At 47.1% G+C, this 16,857-nt stretch overlaps 1 protein-coding gene and 1 long non-coding RNA gene across 17 annotated transcripts in view; one reads left to right on the top strand and one right to left on the bottom strand.

Annotated features, from left to right (window-relative positions):
• Positions 1 to 437: 437 nt before the first annotated feature.
• LOC112059295 (uncharacterized) lies at positions 438 to 11,410 on the bottom strand. Its single transcript, XR_006175375.2, has 4 exons — positions 11,271 to 11,410; positions 10,099 to 10,203; positions 6,288 to 9,929; positions 438 to 3,750 (listed from the first exon to the last, which is right to left on the bottom strand). It is a non-coding gene; the product is annotated as an uncharacterized LOC112059295 (long non-coding RNA).
• Positions 6,764 to 16,857, top strand: part of ILDR2 (immunoglobulin like domain containing receptor 2) — a 49,257-nt gene continuing 39,163 nt past the window's right edge. For 10 of the 16 annotated variants that reach the window (XM_005283696.5, XM_005283697.5, XM_005283698.5 and 7 more), the window contains exon 1: positions 6,764 to 6,900. In XM_005283696.5, coding sequence (XP_005283753.1) covers positions 6,855 to 6,900 — 46 coding nt within the window. In that variant the 5' untranslated portion in view covers positions 6,764 to 6,854. Of the gene's footprint in view, positions 6,901 to 11,349; positions 11,488 to 16,528; positions 16,628 to 16,857 lie in introns of those variants that run through there. The other 6 variants (XM_042854099.2, XM_065589498.1, XM_065589515.1 and 3 more) reach the window with 2 other exon arrangements.

Consider the following 16,857-nt stretch of genomic DNA (forward strand, 5'->3'; position numbering starts at 1 on the left):
GGCGCAGGGGCAGCCACAGGGGCTCTGCGTGCTGCTCTCACCCCAAGCGCCAGCTCCACAACTACTATTGGTCAGGAACCGCAGCCAATGGGAGTTACGGGAGGGGGGGGAGAGGCAGCGCCTGCAGGTGCGGGCAGCGCGCAGAGGCCCCTGGCTGCCCTTGCACCTAGGAGCCGGACATGCTGGCAGCTTCTGAGAACCACCTGAAGTAAGCGCCACCCAGCCAGAGCCCGCACCCCGAACTCCCTTCCACACCCCAATCCCCTGCCCCAGTCAGAACCCCCTCCCACACCCTAACTCCCTCCCGGAGTCCTCACCCCACACCCCCTCCTGCATCCCAACCCCCTGCCCCAGCCCTGAGCCCCCTCCCGCACCCTGAACCCCTCATTTCCAGCCCCAACCCGGGGCCTGCACCCCCTCCCGCATCCCAGCCCCCTGCCCCAGCCCAATGAAAGTGAGTGAGGGTGAGGGAGAGCGAGCAACAGAGGGAGGAGGGATGGAGTAAGTGGGGGCGGAGCCTTGGAGAAGGGGCAGGGCCTCAGGGAAGGGGTGAGGCAGGGGGCGGAGCAAGGGAGTTTGATTTTGTGCAATTAGAAAGTTGGCAACCCTATTCTGTTTTCAAGAACTGGACAAAATTAAAGTCATCACTAAAAAGTTAACTATTAAGCCAGGCAGCCAGCCTAAAAGTTGCAAGGGGAAGATAATACCATAGACATTCAGACCAAAGGTCTAAGCAGATCTGGAACATTAGCTGAAGCGGTGGTATTGTCATCTGTCATGCATAATGAATTAGCATTTCCTGTCTAGTGAAAAAGGATTGAAATGTCCACATATTTGGATGGTACAAAGTGATTATAAATCCAATGTTGCATCCAGAACAATAACACTTCCTTGTATTGAAAATCTCTTTCCTTCCTTAGTCAGAGTCAAAAGTTTATTTAAACTGACTTATGCCAAGCTTACTTGAAAATACTGGTGAAGGAAAAAAAATTCAGGAGTGACTAACACCAGTGACGCATAAGAGGTTGTACTGATCCCAGTGTTTATCATCAGAGAGATCATCAACAACAGCCTTGTTACAAGGGGCTGTGGATCGGGGATGAAATCTTGATCTCATGAAGTCAATGGGAGCTTTGCCATTTAATTCAATGGGGCCAGAATTTTACCACAAATTTTGAGAGGATTGTCAGGAGTACAGTGAAGGGAAAGAGACTGGAAAAAAGCTGATGTCAGTCAACATAGCTCCATTTACTTAAGTGGAACTACACTAATTTACACTAAACGGGGTCTGGCCCTGAATGAAAAATTCCACTCCATTTCCTTCTGTGTGCATGTACAGAGGCAACAGAACTCTGAGAGATAGTATACTTAATGAGAAATTCTATTCAAAGTACATAGAATTTTAAACTCTGGGGCAGAGACTTTGTTTTTTATATATATATATATATATATATATATATATATATACAGTGCTTAGCACAATGGGCCACAATCCTTAATGGTGTCAAGTATCAAAGGGGTAGCCGTGTTAGTCTGGATCTGTAAAAGCAGCAAAGAGTCCTGTGGCACTTTATAGACTAACAGACGTATAGGAGCATGAGCTTTCGTGGGTGAATACCCACTTCTTCGGATGCATGTAGTGGAAATTTCCAGAGGCAGGTATAAATATGCAAGCAAGAGTGAGTCAGGCTAGAGATAACGAGGTTAGTTCAATCAGGGAGGATGAGGCCCTCTTCTAGCAGTTGAGGTATGAACACCAAGGGAGGAGAAACTGCTTTTGTAGCTGGCTAGCCATTCACAGTCTTTGTTTAATCCTGAGCTGATGGTGTCAAATTTGCAGATGAACTGAAGCTCAGCAGTTTCTCTTTGAAGTCTGGTCCTGAAGTTTTTTTGCTGCAGGATGGCTACCTTTCAATCTGCTATTGTGTGTCCAGGGAGATTGAAGGGTTCTCCTACAGGTTTTTGTAAATTGCCATTCCTAATATCTGATTTGTGTCCATTTATCCTTTTATGTAGGGACTGTCCAGTTTGGCCGATGTACATATCAGAGGGGCATTGCTGGCATATGATGGCGTATATTACATTGGTGGACGTGCAGGTGAATGAACCGGTGATGGTGTGGCTGATCTGGTTAGGTCCTGTGATGGTGTCGCTGGTGTAGATATGTGGGCAGAGTTGGCATCGAGGTTTGTTGCATGGATTGGTTCCTGAGCTAGAGTTACTATGGTGCGGTGTGTAGTTACTGATGAGAATATGCTTCAGGTTGGCGGGTTGTCTGTGGGCGAGGACTGGCCTGCCACCCAAGGCCTGTGAAAGTGAGGGATCGTTGTCCAGGATGGGTTGTAGATCACTGACGATACGTTGGAGAGGTTTTAGCTGGGGACTGTATGTGATGGCCAGTGGAGTTCTGTTGGTTTCTTTCTTGGTCTTGTCTTGCAGTAGGAGGCTTCTGGGTACATGTCTGGCTCTGTTGATCTGTTTCCTTATTTCCTCATGCGGGTATCATAGTTTTGAGAATGCTTGGTGAAGATTTTGTAGGTGTTGGTCTCTGTCGGAGGGGTTGGAGCAGATACGGTCGTATCTCAGTGCTTGGCTGTAGACAATGGATCGTGTGGTATGTCCGGGATGGAAGCTGGAGGCATGAAGGTAGGCATAGCGGTCGGTGGGTTTTCAGTATAGGGTGGTGTTAACATGAACGTCACTTATTTGCACCGTGGTGTCTAGGAAGTGGACCTCCCGTGTAGATTGGTCCAGGCTGAGGTTGATTGTGGGGTGGAAGCTGTTGAAATCGTGGTGAAATTTTTCCAGAGTCTCCTTCCCATGGGTCCAGATGATGAAGATGTCATCAATGTAGCGTAGGTAGAGAAGGGGCATGAGTGGACGAGAGCTGAGGAAGCATTGTTCCAGGTCAGCCATAAAAATGTTGGCATATTGTGGGGCCCTGGGGTGCCCATAGCGGTGCCACTGGTCTGGAGGTATATATTGTCATCAAATTTGAAATAGTTGTGTGTGAGGATAAAGTCACAGAGCTCAGCAACCAGTTGCACTGTGGCATCATCAGGTATACTGTTCCTGACAGCTTGTATTCCAGCTGTGTGTGGGATGTTTGTGTAGAGAGCCTCTACATCCATGGTGGCTAGGATGGTGTTTTCTGGAAGGTCACCAATGCATTGTAGTTTTCTCAGGAAATCAGTGGTGTCACGGAGATAGCTGGGAGTGCTGGTGGCGTAGGGTCTGAGTAGGGAGTCCACATATCCAGACAGTCCTTCAGTGAGGGTGCCAATGCCCGAGATGATGGGGCGTCCAGGATTTCCAGGTTTGTGGATCTTGGGTAGTAGATAGAATAACCCCGGTCGGGGCTCTAAGGGTATTTTGATTTGTTCCTGTGTTAGTGTAGGGAGTGTCCTGAGTAGATGGTGCAGTTTCTTAGTGTATTCCTCAGTGGGATCTGAGGGAAGTGGCCTGTAGAATTTGGTATTGGAGAGTTGTCTGGCAGCCTCCTTTTGGTAATCAGACCTGTTCATGATGACAACAGCACCTCCTTTATCAGCCTCTTTGATGATGTCAGGGTGGTTTCTAAGGCTGTGGATGGCATTGCATTCTGCACGACTTAGGTTATGAGGCAAGTGATGTTGTTTTTCCACAATTTCTGCCTGTGCACGTCAGTGGAAGCATTCTATGTATAGGTCCAGACTGTCATTTCGACCCTCAGGAGGAGTCCATGTGGAGTTCTTCTTCTTCTTCTTCACTCTGAAAGGCAAACGTAGGTGCAGTTTATAGGCAATTGGAAAATACCCTTTAGAATGGAAATGCTAATGCAATCCTAACTATTGGCATTACAATGCACTCTGCCTATAGTACAGTGTACAGTCCAGTATGTCCCAAGTTTTGGACCTGATGTGGCATAGGAAAATCAGAATATTTTATATCTGAAGATCCAGAAGAGGACAAAGTTGAAGGCCACTCCCTTCTCCGATGTGGTTCATCAGCATCTACAGACTCAAAGTCGTAATAAAAAAAATCTAGCCCTTATGATTATGAAGAAAAACTTCCAAATGTCAGCAAAGTTCAAATTGAAACTGTGCTGACTCAGCTGCAAACAGTAGTCTGTAAACTGCAAGGTGCTGAGCACTGATGCAGCAAAGCACTTAAGCCCACGCTTAACTTCAAACATATAAATGGCCCCACTGACTATACCACCCTCTTCAGCTGTCACAGAAAGTTCAAGAGCCTTAGGTACTAAACGTGTGAATGGGGCACTTTTTTTTTTTGCTATAACTCTTCTATTTCAGAGCCACTTTCATCTTCAATGTTAGTAAATGATCTTCGGTCAGCTTCTGCTTCCACGCCAGTAATGATTCCACTCAGAAGTCCTTTTCTATACTATATCATGTTGTAATGAAAACCCAGAACCCCACAACCCAGATATCATGCAGTGAGAGCTAGAAGGCATCCTGATCATCTGAAATTATAGTTTGGTGGCACCTTAAAGACTAACATAGGGTTACCATACGTCCGGATTTTCCCAGACATGTCCGGCTTTTTGGGCTCCAAATCCCCGTCCGGGGGGAAAGCCCAAAAAGCTGGACATGTCCGGGAAAATCGGGACATGCTGGCCGGCAGTGCGGGTGCTCGGGGGTCGGGCCGGGGGTTTGGAGGCTGGGACGGGCCGGGGGCTTGGGGGCCGGGACGGGCCGGGGGCTCCGGGGACGGGCCCGCGGTGCGGTGCCTGGCCGGGGGCTCCGGGGCCGGGCCGGGGGCTCGGGGGCTCCGGCGGGGCCGGGCCGGGGACTCGGGGGCCGGGCCGGCGGTGTCAGGCCGGGCCGGGGGCTCCGGGGCCGGGCCCGCGGTGCGGTGCCTGGCCGGGGGCTCCAGGGCCAGGCCGGGGGCTCGGGGGCTCCGCCGGGGGCTCCGCCGGGGCCGGGCCAGGGGCTCGGGGGCGGGCCGGGGGCTCGGGGGCTCCGCCGGGGCCGCGCCGGGGGCTCGGGGGCTCCGCCGGGGGCTCGGGGGCTCCACCGGGGCCGGGCCGGGGGCTCCGCCGGGGGCTCCGCCGGGGCCGGGCCGGGGGCTCGGGGGCTCGGCCGGGGGCTCGGGGGCTCCACCAGGGCCGGGCCGGCGGGGCCGGGGGCCAGGCCGGGGGCCGGGCCCGGGGCCGGCACCCCAGGGCCGAGGACAGCCTGGGCCGCGCCTCCTCCCCCCACACTCCCCCTTACCTGCTTCAGGCTTCCCGCGACTCAAATGTTCGCGGGAAGCAGGGGAGGGGGCGGAGACTTTGGGGAGGGGGCGGAGTTGGGGCGGGGGGCGGGGCCCCGTGGAGTGTCCTCCTTTGGGAGGCACAAAATATGGTAACCCTAGACTAACAGATTTATTTGGGCAGAAGCTTTCGTGGGTTAAAAAACCCAGTTCTTCAGATGCACTTTTTCAAATCTGTTAGCCTTTAAGGTGCCACCGGACTCCTGGTTGTTTTTGTGGATACAGACTAACACGGCTACCCCTCTGATACTTGAAATTATAGTTGTTAGTCACCCCACCATGTTTTGGGTCAGAATTTAGAGGATTTTAGTACAGTAATCTACACTTATTTTCTAGTTTATAAATTTCGTTAATTAAGGGGAGAAATATGTGTAGGGTTGGTATTTTGTGTGGCTTGGTATAGCATAAGGTGTGCAATTTAATGGGCAGATTTTCAAAGTTGTGCACGTAGCAAATGCAAGCACATTTAATTTTGTGTGCACAATTATCACAACTGTGAATGTAACACGAATAATTAAGCATATAAGCAGCCAGTTGGGTGCATAGTAGGCCCGTTGCACATGATGCTGAATTGCAGCAATTGCACACACACATTAAATGTGCTTGATTGTTTGCAGACCTTTTTTGCAAATCAAACCAGAGTCTACCTTAAAAATCTACCTTCAATTGGTGGCAGCCAATTTACATCTGTCTCTGTATACAGGAAGATAGTTGAATAAAACAAGAGCTTTCTTAATGATGTGCAGCTGGCATGTTACTGAATTTTATTTATTTTAGGGTCTACTTAAGTTTGGAAGTTAGTACATTTCAATTACACACATACACACCATACAACATTGTGTGTGTGCACTCCTCAGTTCTAGTCATAAACACACAATGCTGTTTGCATGCTCCTCTGTTCTAGCTCTGTTCATATATACACAATGCTGTGCCCCTCCATGGTGTGTAGGCAGGCACAGTGCTCCTTGATTCCTGTTACATACACATGCATTCTATGCACCGCAGTTCTATTTTCATGCATGCATTCTCTGCACCTTAGATCTAGTTTGTCGCACATACACACAGCCTCTCTCCTCAGCTTGCTCTTCTCTGTCTCTCACCCACTGTCTCGCTCCCTGCCACTAGACACTGGATTGCTCAGCGATGAACTCTTTTTTGCTCCTGGACAGCTTCAATGGACAGCCATGTGATTTAGAAACTCCCGTTACCACAGCAGCCTGCAGTACGGGGGGGGTAAAAGGAGGAGGAGTGGAGCAAAAAGAAAAAAAAGAGCTTTCCTGCTGTTTGGGCTCAATCTGTGGAAATATAGCTTGCTAAGTAGAGGTTTCCAATCTCATCTGAGATTGATCTGGAGGCCACTGGGGGAGTGGAAACCTGGGACCTAAAAGTACCTTTCCTTTCGTCCCCAACACAGTGGTAGCTTCCATTCAGAAGTCTCTACGATTCACACACTGGGTGGCTGCTGAGCCCCGCAGATAACGGTGAAGGGAATACTTAGGTGCCAGTTGATTCATACCAGGAGGGCTCTTTATTTTTCTTTGTGGTTCCAGTTTTTTTTCCTCCCCGTCTGTCTTTCTTTCCTGCATGGAAAGACAAGGACGATGGATGGATTCTTGGTAGGATGGATCGTTCTGCTGTGGGTAACAGGTAAGGGTTTGCCTACCACAAAGATGAATAACTTTTTGGATTCCATGGGGTGCCGCTTGTGTCTTTTCCTGGAGCCTGTGTGTGAAAGTCCTTGGCGACGCGGAGCAGTGGTGGGGGGAGGATTACATCTGGTGATGATGTGAGTAAGAGACATGCAGAGAAATGCAGGGTGAATGTGTGTTTGTCTCAGTTAGCAAAGTCTGGTGTGTTGTTTATCAGGGTCATGGAAGTTAGAGGCAGGAATGCATTGTTAGGTCACAGTCAGTGCTGCTCCCTGCCAGCGTTCTCTCTTTTACACATTCCCTCCCACCCCCAGCCTTCTCCCTCCCAACTTCAACATGAAATTCGAATGCAGCTGGGCTTTGGGTGTAGGGTGTTGGAGAACGATTCAGGAGAACTGGGGTGATCACCTCCCACTGGGAGAAAGGAGAAACCTGGGGGAGTCCTCTCTGATATTTTTGCAGTGGTTTGTATTCTTTGGCCAAAATCCAAGGTTTGAGAAGTCCCTTGGGGGCCTACAGGAGGACAGATAGAGGTGAGAGTGATCAGCAATATCTATGGGGAGAAGGCTTCTGATATCCTGAAAGCCTCACTGCATGCCCCCAAAAGATAGTGGTCACAGAGATTTGGGGCTTAAGGGTTATACTGTGGTCCTAACACTGAAATGGTGCATGGCTAATGGGTCAGAGTGGCAGCTCTCTGCCTTCCAGGTGAGTGGGCCAGGGAGGTATTGCTCTCTTTCTGCTTCCTCCTGGCTAGGGGACATCGGTTGCTCCCAACTTCCTCCTTCCTCCCAGGGTGGCATCACCCTCCTCTCAGGTTGGTATTGCTTTTGCTGCATCCCTCTCCCCACCTCACTTTGAGCTGAGGGACTCAGAGGGAGATTGCTCCCTACCAGACAGTGTTAGATTGAGAAATTCCCTCTGACGTTCCCTGTCTGATAACTTTGGGTCTGATGTGTGTGGCTGGGACCAGAGCGACGCTCAGGCGCTTCTGTCCTAGGATGCTGACGACGGTGCCACTGTGGATGACTGTTAACTGGGGTGAGCAGGAATTGGGGTGTTTGGTGGCGGAGGATTGCTTCAGTGGGTTGGTGTGTGGGAGTATGAAAGGGAAGTATTGGGCTTTGGGGAGGAGACAGTGTGAACTCAGAGGAACAGATTGTCCTTGGCTGCTGTGCCAGAGGGATAGCACAGGGAGCCTTTGCTCCCCAGTGGACACGCCCACGCTAGGGCCAGGAACAATTGTAGGAACTGCTCCCTTCCGGCGCTCCTGGCAGCACACACACCAGTCCAAAGGGGTGTGAAGGAGGCAAGGCTGCGTCCACCCTCTCATTGGCTCACGCAGGGGTCCAGGCCTGCTGTAGGGAGCACCCAAAGACAGGGCAGCCTGCATGCTTCCCTTATGAACTGGGGAGGGACTATGACTGCACAAGCCCTCTCCCAACTTCACATGGGATGGGTGGCTCTTGCTTGTCCTCCTCAGGGCAGTACTTAGTTGGCATAGTCTAGCCTACATAGAGCCAATGGGAAACAGAACCTGAGAGCAAAGGGGGAGTGGGGCTCGAGAAGGGGCAGAATGGGCAAGGGGAGAAAGAGACAACAAAGAACAGACTGAAAATGGGGCTAGGAGCAAAGGCTAGTTAGGGAGGGAAAGGAGAAGGGAGAAACAGCAGGATGAGTCTAACCGAATAGTCACATAACAAGCCATGGAGGAATAGCAGCCCCTTGTCAGTCACAGGTAGGAGGTGCTGCCTCTCAAGGAGCCAATGCAGGCAAAGGCAACTGCAGGAGTAGTAGGGAAAGGCCACCGTTGCCTGACCTAATCAGGGAAACTGAAGTAAAAAGAAAGAAAAGAAAATGAGGTCAGAGAGAGAGGAGTCACATTTTTTTAATTTAAAATGCTTCTAGGTGGTATCTGGTTTTCCGAAGTTTTCCCATGAAAGGACCCTCAGACTTCCCACTCCTACCCAGATTCAGGATTCAGACAGCAAAAACAGCCTCTCCTTACAGCACCTCTCTCTCCCTCACCCACCCACCTTCCGTCCCTTCCCCCTCCTTTTTCATTCTGAGTCATTTCAGTGCCAGTGCTTCCTACAGCTCCCTACCATGTCTCCATTGCATCAGTTGGGGCTTAGGCAGCTTCCAATCCTCCACCTCCTCCTCTCAGCTGGTGCCGTAGTTTAACATTTCAATATGTGGGTTTAGAGCTCTTGCACTTCCAAAATTACCACTACACTAGTGCCTGCCTGCTTACAGTGGGGTACTGATATCTCCCCCCCCCCCCACCATGCCTGTCTAAAGGAGCCCCGGCCTGGTAGTTAACAACAAGGTATTAAATTTTCTCCCTTCTCAAAGAGCTTCCTATCTGGGCATGATCTGCTGGCTAACACCATGGAATAGATTTCCCCTTTCTGAAGGACCTGCAGATCAGGATAGTCCAGCTGCTACCATAAGAGTTTGCTGATATTTCTTCCTTCTCAAGGAGCTCCAGAGCAGGACATTCCCAATGATCTAACACTGGGCAATTGACAAAGTTCCCTTTTTTAAAGGAGCTTTTAAAGGGCACTGACTGCAGTTTGGAGCAAGTGAGACTGGTATGGAACAAGAGTTACTACTGCAGTAAGACGGCCTTCCAAGCTTGTCTGGTGCTTGATTTTCAAGATGTTACTGATTGGCGCTGACTGTCAGTAGATAAAGGCCTTAAAACAGGCAACAGGTTAGCAGTTGCTGGTGCGCTGATGGATTGAGTGCATCCTTTGTTGCTGAGCTGGACTCTGTGAATGAGTTCAATATCAGCTTTCTTCCCTCCTGCCCTCCATCCACTGTCTCCCAGTGCTTGTGCAGGTCCTATGAGTCTCCTCTCAGTGGGGAGAAAGCAAAGGGATGTGTGTGAGAGTGTGGGGGGGAGAGAGACTGATTGACAAACACGGATGCAAGCTTTAGTTCTCCCCACTGGCCAAGCAGAGGAATTAAAGGTCTGTATCGAGGTAAGGAATTCCAATTCAGCCAAATCAGCAAATTCATTCTCTGGAAAAAGAGAGTGGGAGTGGGGGAAGGAGAGGGAAGGGCAAAAGAAAGAGCGGGTGAGACAGAGAGGATGCAGAGAGACAAACATAAGAGAGAAACAGATTCTCGCCCCCTCTACTCCCCACCTCCTTCCCTTAGGTGGGCTGAGAAATTTCAAATCAGTACTCACAGTTCCTTTCCTCCCAGCAGCTAATTCCTCTCTGTCCTTTGTCTGCCTTTCATTTTCGGCCCCTGCATTTATCTTTTGTTTGGTTCTGTGCATTGTGATTTCTTACTGCAATTTCAAAAAATCCTGTGTCAATTCCAGTGGGTTTGGTTGTTTTTTTCCTGCCCCCAAGTGCCTGACAGCTGGTGTTTTAGTGACAGCATTGAAAGAATAAAGGGTCGTTTCTTGTTTATTCTTTGCCTGAAGGTGGTAGTGAGGATATTCTCCCCACATTCTGGAAGGACAGGTACAATTTGTTGAACACCTTTGAGCTCATTAGCAAGTTTGGCCCAGGTACTGTAAACCTGCTGGCTGTCACTGGGTTATGGAGTTAGCATCCTGCAGTCAGATTTGTTTCTTTTATTATTTTAAGTGAATTTGGTGCTGGTGAAAGGTGCAGCCTTTGAGACTGAGGTCCTCCGTTTATCTATAGAACAGGCACGACATGGGCAGCAACAGAGCAAAGGGACTACATCTAGGAGAGCGTCCAAACTAAGTACTTGATCTTCAGCTCCCTGTAAGATCACTGCATTGCTGTCCCTTAATGCTACCCTACAAGGACAGTGGAGGATTCCCCTAACATGGAGGAATCCTTGGATGGTATAAAGCCACCATTAGCTGGCTTTACTCTCTCTGCTTCTCCAACCCCAGCTGGGTGGGTGTGCTAGGGCTGGTTGGGGGCAGTGCTGGATTGGCCCCAAGGGAACTGCTCTAGCTGCTGTAAGTTAGAACAGCACTCTAGCCAGCTTTGCCTTCCCCCACTCAGCTGTGCCAAGCATGAGCTAAGTGCAGCTGGGTACTGACCTGTGTGCATTTCTTACCTATTATACCCAACGGGTTGCACGTGAGTGGTGCTAGCACTGGTGGAAAATACTAGTGTACTCAAGTGCTCCGTCAGAATAGCGGTCATGGATGGCCTATTCAGTTCTCAGGCTCCTGGTTGGGACTAACATTTATTGGCAATTCCGAAAGTGGTTTCTATGATGTAGGGTTGCCAACATTGTATTTCAAAAGCAAGGGACTGTTTTCTTAGCACCCTCACCCCCCCTCTTCCCGATATTGTTATCATTATTTTCATCACCATTAATTAATTATTATTATTAATAATAATAATAATAATAATAAGCACCACTCACCTACATTCACCAAGGGTATTTCTTGTTGTGTTTTGCAGCACTCAAAAACTCCCAATCTTGCTTCACAGAGATGAAAAAATAAAGGACATCTGTTGTAATAAGGGACTGTTGGGAACCTACTGTGATCGTGAGCTGAGACCACATAGCAGATGCCATGAAACTACTATAAGATGGTAGTGACTTTCAGTCAGTAATGGGATGGGTGGTATTTGATCCCGTGAGTAGACCTGTATTAATATTTTACTTGAACATATACCCATGGGTTTGAGGAATATAACAAAGGGGCAGCAGTGTGAAGTTGTCAGGAGTGAATGTCACATGATTCAGAGAGTTTAATGAGGTGGGTAGATTATTGATGAGAGGGTGACCCCTGGTGGATCCCTGACTCTTGTAAAAGGTCTGGGATAATCCTGAGCATTGCAGGGATTGTTCAAGCTCGTGCTGCAGTGCAACCCTCCAGTGAAGTCAGGAGCATGGAGCCACATCGAAGTGAATGGGGAAAGTCAAGGAAAGGCCAGTGTCTACTGCCATTTGTTAGGTTGAAGAATCCAGATTAGATTCTAGGCCGAATGTTTTCATAGTGGGGTTCCATGGCCTGGGACTCATGATTTCCACAGTTTGTGCCTTCTTCTGCCCACCTTTCCTTCTTTGTCCTGTGAATTTAGTGGTGATTTGGCTGTGGCTCTCGCTTTGTCCATGGAACCACATTTAGTCAAGCACACTTCCTCATTAATACTTTTTCTTTATTAGGAAACAAGCTTTTCCTGTTATTCACAGGTTTATTTTTTTGAAGCTTATATTTCTTAAAATTTGCTGTTGCAATTGTGTCACTTGTAATTTTTTTTTCTTTCTCCTGCTGCCCTTTGACCACGTACACACAGCCTGACCAGACTTTAGCACGTACACAGTTTTCTTGACCAGAGTTTAGGCCTACTCAATTTTCCTTTCCAGTCTCTTACCAGCCATCAATCAGATAGTAATGACTTTTGGAAGGTACTTAATTGGACTGGATTCAAACCAGCAATCAAGAGGTGAAAGTCTCTATATAACATTCCAAATCCCTTTAGTTATGTACTCACTGGCTCTCATCTTCTTTACTCATAGAATTTTAAGGCCAGAAGGGACCATTGTGCTCATCTAGTCTGACCTCCTGCACATTGCAGGCCACAGAAACTCTCCCACCCACTCCTGTAACACACACCTAGCCTCTGGCTGAGTTACTGAAGGCCTCAAATCATGATTTAAAGATGTCAAGTTACAGAGAGTTCACCATTTACACTAGTACAAACCAGTAGGTGACCCATGCCCCAGGCTGCAGAGGAAGGTGAAAAAAACCCCAGGGTCTTTGTCAATCTGACTTGGGGAAAAATTCTTCCTAACCCAAATATGGCCGCAGTTTGACCCTGAACGTGTGGGTGAGACCCACCAGCCAGATACCTGGAAAAAAATTCTCTTTAGTAACTCACAGCCCTTCCCATCTAGTGTCTCATCTTCGGCCATTGAAGATATTTGCTAATAGCAGTTGCAGGTCATATGTCATTGTAAGTAATCTCATTATAATATCCCCTCTATTAACCTTTCAAGCTCAGTCTTGAAACCAGTTAAGTTTTTTATCCCCACTGCTCTCCTTGCAAGGCTGTTCTAGAACTTCACTCCTCTGATGATTAGAAACTCTTATCTAATTTCGGAAATAAACTTATTGATGGCCAGTTTATAGCCATTTGTTCTTGTGCCAACATTGGCTCTTAACTTAAATAATTCCTCTTCCTCCCTGGTGTTTATCCCTCTGATGTATTTGTAGAGAGCAATTATATCTCCCCTCAGCCTTCGTTCTGTTAGGCTAAATAAGCCAAGCTCCTTAAGTCTCCCCTCATAAGGTATGTTTTCCATTCCTCTGAACATCCTAGTAGCTCTTCTCTGTACCAGTTCCAGTTTGAATTCATCTTCCTTAAACATTATTCCAGATGAGGTCTTATCAGTGCCTTGAATAATGGTAATAATGCTCCTCTGTTTCTACTGGAAATACACCCTAATGAATTTTAGGCTTACATTAGCCTTTTTCACAGCTCAGAGTTATTTTGTGATCAACCAGTACACCAAGGTCTTTCTCATCATCTGTCGCTTCAAAATGAATCGTCCTCTACTTATAGCAGAAATTCTTGTGGTTGGTCCCTAAGTGCACGATCTTGCACTTTGCACTATTAAATTTCATCCCATTTCTATTACTCGAGTTTTCAAGGTTGTTCAAATCTTCTTGCATGATATTCTGTTCCTTCTCGTGTTGGCAATACCTCCCAACTTTCTGCTATCTGCAAATTTTATTTGCACACTTCCATTTTTTGTGCCAAGGTCAGCAATGACAATGTTAAATAAAATTGGTCCCAAGACCAATCTTTGAGGAACTCCACTAGTAACCTCCCTTCAGCCTGACAGTTCACCTTTCAGCATGACCCATTGTAGTCTCCCCTTCAACCAGTTCCTTAACCACCTTTTGATTCTCATATTCATCTACATCTTCTCCAATGTAACTAATATTTCCAGTGTGGAACTGTATCAAATGCTTTATTAAAATTCAGGTTATCTTCTCAAAGAAAGAGCTCAGGTTGTCTGGCACTATTTGCCTTTTGTAACACCATGTTGTATATGATCCCAATTAACGTTTACCTCTATGTCCTTAACCACTCTCTTTCAAAATTTGTTCTAAAATAGGGGTCGGCAACGTTCGGCACGCGGCTCACCAGGGTAAGCACCCTAGCGGGCCAGGCCAGTTTATTTACCTGCTGACGCGGCAGGTTCGGCCGATCGCGGCCCCCACTGGCCGCGGTTCGCCGTCCCAGGCCAATGGGGGCGGTGGGAAGCAGCGGCCAGCACATCCCTCGGCCCGCGCCGCTTCCCGCCGCCCCCATTGGCCCGGGACGGCGAACCGCGGCCAGTGGGGGCCACGATCGGCCGAACCTGCCGCGTCAGCAGGTAAATAAACTGGCCCGGCCCGCTAGGGTGCTTACCCTAGCAAGCCGCGTGCCGAACGTTGCCGACCGCTGTTCTAAAACCTTGCACACAGTTGAGATCAAACTAACTGGCCTATAATTTCCCAGTTCACTTTTTTCCCCTTTCTTAAATATAGGAATTATATTTGCAAACCTCCAGTCATAGGGTATGACAAATTCCTTAAAAATCCTTGCTATTGAGCTTGCAATTTCATGTGCCAATTCCTTTAATATTGTTGGATGGAGATTATCCAGGCCCCCAGTTTGGTCTCATTAAGCCGTCTGAGTTTGGCTTCCACCTTAAATGTGGTAATTTATACTTCCATACCCTTTTTCCCATTAACCACCCTGCCACTGTCCACAAGCTCCTCATTACCATTATTAAAAATGAAGGAAAAGTATTTGTTTAGGTGTTAGGACATACCTAGATTGTCTTTAATGTCCACGTCATCCTCAGTGCTTAGCATCCTGCTTCCTTTTTCCTTGTTTTATTTTTATTTATATGTCTAAAGAACCATTTACTTTGGATTTGGATTTACCATTTACTATTGGTTTGAATTTCCTTTGCAAGGTCCCACTCTGCTTGGCTTTTGGCAATTCTCACATTTTCCCTATACTTTCTGACCTCCAAGAGGTAACTTTCCTTGCTGATCCATCCCTTCTTCCATTCCTTGTAGGCTTTCTCATAACTTCTTTGAGATGCTTGTTTTATCCAGTTTGGTCTGCATTCCTTCCCTACGAATTGTTTCCTTTTGCTTGGGAATGCAGGCTCCAGATAGTTTCTGCAATTTTGACTTTAAATAATTCCAAGCCTCTGCCTCCTTTGCATTCTGATCCTTAAATTCTTCAGTCCAGTCCACTTCCCTAATTCATTCCCTTAATTTTGTAAAGTTTGCCCTTTGAAATCAAGGACCCTAGTTGCAGACTTACTTCTGTTTATCCTTCCATTTAGTGTAAACTGAATTAACTCATGATCACTCAAACCAAGGCTGTCCTCTACGACCAGTTCTTCTGTGAGGACCTCGCTACTTATCAACACCAAATCTAAAATGACATCACCTTTTGTTGGTTTGGTGAAGAAATCTAACGGTTTTAACATACAGGAATACCGGGGCCTTACCATTATTAGTAGCAGTTGTCTTCCAATCTGTACTGGGAAATTAAAGTCTCCCATAATCACACAATCCCCAGTAGTATTTATTTCATTAAAAATATTAAAGAGATTTCTATCTATATCCAGATCAGATCCTTGGGATTTGTAGCAGACCCCAAGGACTATCCTAGTGGAGCATCTGTTTTCTTTCTTCCCCAAAGTGATTTTGACCCAAACAGACTCCATCACTTCTAATTTCTTTATGATCTACCTTGTCATTAATATACAAGGCTACTTCACCACTGTTGGCTTTATTTCTATCTTTCCTAAACACACATACACTTCAATACCTGTATTGCAGTTATGCCTACTGTTCTACCATGTTTCTATTATCCCTATGACTTCCAGTTCCTCCATTTTGTTATCCAGGCTTCTTGCATTGGTGTGCAGTCATCTTAGCAGTTTCTGCTTGGCTTCACTCAGATTCCTCGCTCAGGTACAGTCATTTTACTACCAGTGTCACCTACCTGACAATTGCGGTCAGTGGTATTGTCACTATCTTTCCTCTTGATGTCCAATCCCCTATCCTCTGTTGTTCTTTTCTCCATTGTTGTATCCTCTTTTAATTGATTTTCCTCCTGTTCAATATTAAAATCAGGCATGGAGATTACTTGAGCGTCTCCCCCAAATTACTAGTTTAAAGCTCTTTTAATCAGTTGTGCTAACCTCCCAGAAGTCTGTTTCCCCCCACTCAAGCAGAGTCCATCCCATGAGAAACAGTCCTGTGTCCATGAATGCCACCCAGTGGTTGAACATCCCATAGCCCTCCTTATAGCACCATTGCCTGAACCATCTGTTAATCATCATAAACTTTCATCTACTCCACTTTCCTTCTCTCAAAACTCAGGTTCCTGGGCCTCCTGATTTAAATTTTTACAGAGATTTTCCTAAGCCATGTAGTTCAGAGTCCAAGGACTCCTGATTTCATACATACATAATCATCCTTCTCTCATATACACAAAGTTATGTAAAACCAAGGAATGCTGGTTCTATGGTTTTATAGCATTAGCCATACTAGATCAGACAATTGATGGTGTGGGCCCATAAGTACTAGACAGACCTCTGTGCACGATCATCTGGTGACCTTAAGAATAAAGTTCATTTTATTCTTTATTCAGTTTGGACTAAGCTCCTCTCTTACAATAAATGACTGCTAAACGGACACAGCAGATTCTTGAATTCTACTGATGTATTTGATTCACTCATTGCTTGCAAATGTAAGTGCCTCAGATTACCTTTACATTATGTAATCATTTCCTGTAAATTTTCTTTAATCACTACTAAATTTACTGGTCATTACTTGTGTCTAATGCAGATTGCATAGTACAGGAGTGAGTAAATGCAGTACATAATTTAGAACCCTAGAGGGAGCTTAGAAAGGAATCAGCAAGAAAAGAGGAATTTTTCACTTGACCAGAGCTCAAAGAGCAAGCCCCAAACATAGAAA

This window comes from Chrysemys picta, chromosome 1 (genome assembly GCF_011386835.1).
Source record: "Chrysemys picta bellii isolate R12L10 chromosome 1, ASM1138683v2, whole genome shotgun sequence".
Lineage (NCBI taxonomy): Eukaryota > Metazoa > Chordata > Testudines > Emydidae > Chrysemys > Chrysemys picta.